This window comes from Olea europaea, unplaced genomic scaffold (assembly GCF_002742605.1).
Source record: "Olea europaea var. sylvestris unplaced genomic scaffold, O_europaea_v1 scaffold221, whole genome shotgun sequence".
NCBI lineage: Eukaryota > Viridiplantae > Streptophyta > Magnoliopsida > Lamiales > Oleaceae > Olea > Olea europaea.
The window spans coordinates 300,523-306,148 of NW_019240124.1; the positions used below are offsets into that span (position 1 = coordinate 300,523).

Genomic DNA, 5,626 nt, shown 5'->3' on the forward strand with positions numbered 1-5,626 from the left:
TTTCCTTCTTTTATTATCTCTCCCAAACCTTTTGAGACAAGATGAATATCAGTATTGACCCATGATAAATTATTTTTGCCAGATATATCAACAGCAGCAAATTCGAGTTTTGTGATGTTTGCCATTTGATTAACTACACAATAAAGAAAATGATTTACACATCAAGAAGAAATTTCCTCTTATTTGCACTGAAATTTCATTCCCCAATTCTTACTTTTCCTTCTTTTGTATCAGAAACTTTAACAATTATATTATTTAGGGGCATGTTCGATAGTGATTATAACACATTGACCGAAGGCTTTCGTAGCCGATTATCTTGCCAAAATCTAACTTTTGATTTGGGACTTTTTCAAGAGCTCATGTAGTTCTCCTCAAATACAGCTACTCAAAGCTCTAATAATTTCCAATTTCAAATTTTTACAATTGTGAAATGATTATGTGGTATATTTGCATATTTACGAGGTTAATTGATGATTGAGACGTTAAGCTCAATTGTAACTATGGATGACTAAAATTGAAAGTAAATTGAAGTTTAGAAATGTTATTGCGATGAATTAAATAAACTTTTCGTGGATTTCCTTTCAAAAGGAGTTTTCTTTTAAGCACTAGTTGTGTGTCCTTGAGGGCCAATTGCACATTATGTAAAGGGAAACATAAAAAACACAACAAACAAACAGAGATATGTACAATATGAAGAAAGGTAGTGAGGGACTAATTGTTCAGGCACCTTTCGGTGGCAGTGTTTCAAAAGCCGAGACTGTGTTCTCGAACTTGATTCGATGCAGTGGCGCGCCACGTTGCTTAATTGCACAACCTGCTTGTCCTCTAACGGGCAGCAAGCTTTCAACATTGAAAATACGTGGTCATTCAGCCGTCTTGCTTTCTTCATAGCTTCTAATACGGCTTCTGAACTCTGTCAAAGCAACATAAAAATCGGTCGAAAATCAGAACTAACTACAAATTGGCGAAGAATTAGCACTACAAGTGCAGCCAGCATGAAGCAATCTAAGAATTTGTAGAGAAATACTAAGCAACAAAATAAGAAAAACACAAACAAATATAGATTTACAGTGATTGGTCCTTAATGTGAGAGCTAAGTCCATTTGTTGCTGCAAATTTTCAGTCGGAAGTTTATACAGACTATTGCTCATATGCAACTTTTAAGAGAATAGTTGAAATGACTATTTTTTGTGTTTTTAATTGAAAATCTCGATTTGCACCTTAAAAACATCAAAGTAAAGGCATCCAAAACAGGAATTTCAAAGCTCAAAACTTGCCTGGAAAACAATTGATTTCATACGTGCCAAACAATTGCCATACCAAAAGAACGAATTGACTCGACAAGGAAACCAAGTCAATGGATTGCGACATTTGAAGAAAAATAATAAAGGAATACTCGTATTTGCAAATCCCAATTGTTCTATTACAATTAACTACTCAAATTATTGAGTGGATGGATTCTATTCTTCTTATTTCATCCTCTAATTTGCTTCTGTGGGAGATTTTCTGGCTTCATCATCAAGAGATTCAACAAAGGACTCCACCTGATCCTCAACTTCTTGAACCTGCATATTTAATTTTTAGTCATTAAATTGTTCATATATACAAGTTCGACCTAGGAGCCCTAGAGGCATAAAATGTGAAAATAATAATAATTGAAGAAGAAATAATTGAAGAAAATGGACTGCATATCATTGTTATTTGATATGAATTTAATATTAAAGAGGAAAAATGATTAATAATTGTGTATTATTGAAAGACGTCACTCAACTTCATTTTGTTACGATTATTTATAATTTTATTTGTAGCAAAGTCATTCGGTCCAACTTTATTAACTTGATAAACGAAAAAAAAAATAAAAAAAATAACATTGACACTGATATTACAAAAATAAATCTAAAATGGACGCAAATATTAGAAAATGGTGTTAGTATTTTTAAATACTAAACTAACAGATTCAAACGAAGTGACTTAATTGCAGAGAAGTTATAAATTTATTTAGTGACTCTATATGGGCAAATTACAAGTCGAAATCAAGGCTTAAATTTGACAACTCTCAAAAAGTATCCTTCACATGTACAACGGCAACTATCTTTTAAAATGTTAAATCAAGAAAACTATTGAGTCAAGATTAAGACAAAATTATGTTTATTATTTAAAAAACAATTAGGTATACCTTGTCAATTAAATCTCCAATGGAATCAGCATTCTTAGCTGTTTTTTCAGCTATATCCTCAACATAATTTACAATGTTTTTGAGCTGTCCTTCAGGGAGATCATCCATTATATCATCTGCTATTTTATCAACTTTTTCAGCAACTTTCTCCACCACTTCCACAATTTGTTCTACTTGTTCCACGGCATTTTCAATTCTATCTGCACATTCCAAGATTCGAAAAAAGCTAAAACATTAGTCGAATAATCTCATTTAGAATAATTCCATGGGTACAGATAATTATTGATAGAAACGACACAAGTGCTGTGTTGGCAGTATTTGTATTGTGCAATTTCTGTATTTGTTGTGTTCAAAACCAATGAAAAACTATCAAGCGTTTTTCTGTAAGAATTTTGTAGCAAAACTGTTTCATTTAAACGCCTATGTTGTTTAAAGAACAGCAAGAAGCATACTCAAGTTCTGGGCTGTGGTGAAAGTTGACATTCGTCTATATTAATACCATGTTGTCGATATTTATATATTCAACCATACATAATCGAGTAAGTCTTACTTTTAAGTAACCCCAGTGGCCCCAATTTGTGTGTGAAGAAGGGTAGAACTATTGATACCACCATTCCCAGAATCCAGTTCCTACTGCATGAACAAATTAAGCAGAACATTTGTATTAATTAGATCAATAAATTAGATAGAAGAAATATTAATTGAATATACTCTTTCTATACATGAAAATTGACTCACATGGAGTTGGAAGGTGGTCCAGAAGGCGGTCCAGAAGGCAAGGGAACTCCTGGTACACTGCTAGCATAAACGATAACGTTCCTAAAACAAGATGAAACACATTATCCGTAGTAACATTAGACACGACTATCAAAGAAAAAAGTTAAAATCTCATTTATTTTCTTGTCCATTAGTACTCGATCTAATTAAGCATAACCGAACGAGATAATCGATCCAATAACTGAAATTACTTACCTTGTGTTCTTGTTATTGCATTGGACTAAACCGTCGCTCCAAAAACAGCTTTGATCCTTCCGTTCTGAGAAACCCAACTTTGAAATTGGATTCCAAGACAACATTTGAAACCTAGAATAAGACCTAATATGGAGGCCATTTGAACTGGATCCAACAATAAAGCTTGCCATTGACTTGACTAAATTAAGAATGTTTAGTTGTTATAAACTTTGTGATGAAAACCTGAGATTTGTAGCTGCTAATGTTAATTTTTAGTCCTCAACATAGATCTGTATATATAGGAAACAAAGTTGGATAGAGTGGTCTTCTTCTTGAAAAGAGAGAGTGAAAAATTTCATTATACAAAACATTGGAAAAAGAAAATGGATCTAAAAGAGCACATGCCAATGAAATTTGAAACTGTTGAATATGACAACGTGGCCCACAAGGTAATTATAATTAATAATTACTCGATTTGTATATTAAACCCCGTTTGGTAACTATTTTTTTCAAAATACATTTTTCTCTCTCTTCTTTTCAACCACATATTCTTTATTAAAATAATATTACACGTAAATCAAAAAATTTTCCTCATTTTTCAACCACACACTTCCCATCAAGTTACCATTTTAAAATGCATTTTTACATAAAAATGTCTATCAAACACCCCCTAAATTGGTACATCTTTGGATAAAATCAAAATTCTTGCTTACAAATAAGTTTATTGATCAATAAATAAATCTACCATACAAATGTCTTTTTCGTTTGTGAAATTTAGACATAAATAAGTTACATATTTTGACAACTGTTACTACTGTTAAAATGAGTAATTTTTTAGTTATAAGTAAAAGTAAAATAAAATAACAGAATATGTTTTGAAAAAAAAATTTACTTATAAGTAAGTTTAACTAACATGTAAATTAAATTGTATGTTCGAAATACGACAGTGATAAATTTTGTGATGTCTCTCTCTTTTGTTATTTTTATATATCGAATCTTGTTTCATCCAAGCTCTTAATATATAGGACAAAATTTTTTGACATGTTCTTGTATCTTGATTTCGATGCATGGTTTGAATTTCAAGGAAATATTTTAATCTTGGCGTTGCTGTTAGTAATTTCTTGATGCCTTCGCTTATGCTTGTATACATTATTTTTAATATTTTTGAAACATAATAATTCCATACTTTAACTTGTACCTAACTGCATGTTTGACCATTCATTTTCCGTGGAAAACGTGTTGTACAATTTGAATTTTAAAGAAAAGATAAATAATAAGTTGGTGACATTTCAATTGGGATCTTACGAAAGATAGATATATCGTAAGTGAATCAATAAAATGTGATAAAATAAGATTGAAGAAAGATAGATATATCGTAAGTGAATCAATAAAATGTGATAAAATAAGATTGAAGAAAGATAGGATATTCGAGGTTGAGGTGGTGACAGATATCACTTTAATATTGTAATAGAAATTGAACAATATAATAGGAAGCTCAGGAAGTAGTGTTGTTATCATCGTATTTTTGTGGGGAATTAAGACAAATTCTATTTATTTTTCTCAAACGGTATTTATATGTTGTTTAAAGAAGAATAGCAAACAAAATATATATATATATATATAAATAAGATGAAACATTGGTGGACGGTCAAAGCTCTCATTGTATGAAAAATTTGTATAATATATAGAATTTCACTCATCCAAACCTCCAAAATATTTTAAGAATTTTATCTGCTCGTGTTAATATATATAACCTCTTGTTTGAGCCTCATTCTTTTCAAAAAAAAAAAAAAAAAAAAAATTTTTAAAAAATTTTAACATCATTTCAACTATATATTTTTTAATAAAATAATATTACACGCAAATTCAAAAATTTTTCTTATTTTTTTAATCATACATTTGCCACTAATACACTGTTCAAAAATTCATTCTCCCCCACCTCCACCCAAAATGGGGTCAAACAAGGGCTGTATATGTGATAACTAATTACATGCCTGAGGATGTAAATCTTATTGAATAGACTTTATCACCGTTTCTCGTGAAGAGAGACACATTTGGCGAAGGATGTTTAATCTCTTTGACAGTAAGGCATTTTCAAGAATGTCCAATTATAAGGGTTGCAGTTGAAAAGTGTACTTTTTTTATAATCTTTGCAAAAATGTTCAATTTTTAGATCAAAATGTCTACTTTACCCTCATGAAAAGATTAATCAATTTTATATCACTTTGGCACAATTTTTAAGAAGAGCAAATAACTTCTACGAGAAGACACAATAATGATGCTATTACCTAAGTGAATCCACTTGCTTATATTTTTAATTATATTTTAATCAATTATTCTAGAACAAATGAAGAAGAAGCAAAAATTCCATTACCATATACGAAGAAGTATATGATTCCAACTTCAAAGAAATTATTTTAAGAAATTTACTGTGGTAGAAATTTGAAACTGATTAGGCTTTCATCATTTGTCAGTAGAAGGTATATTTTTTTGAACTCT

General features: G+C 30.4%; 1 protein-coding gene across 1 annotated transcript; it reads right to left on the reverse strand.

Moving 5' to 3' along the window:
• Positions 1-1,263: 1,263 nt before the first annotated feature.
• LOC111380830 lies at positions 1,264-3,478 on the reverse strand. Its single transcript, XM_023004485.1, has 5 exons — positions 3,149-3,478; positions 2,915-2,995; positions 2,727-2,809; positions 2,177-2,376; positions 1,264-1,565 (listed from the first exon to the last, which is right to left on the reverse strand). Exons 1-5 carry the CDS (start codon positions 3,316-3,318, stop codon positions 1,482-1,484), a joined length of 618 nt encoding a protein of 205 aa, XP_022860253.1. The 5' UTR covers positions 3,319-3,478; the 3' UTR covers positions 1,264-1,481.
• Positions 3,479-5,626: the final 2,148 nt, after the last annotated feature.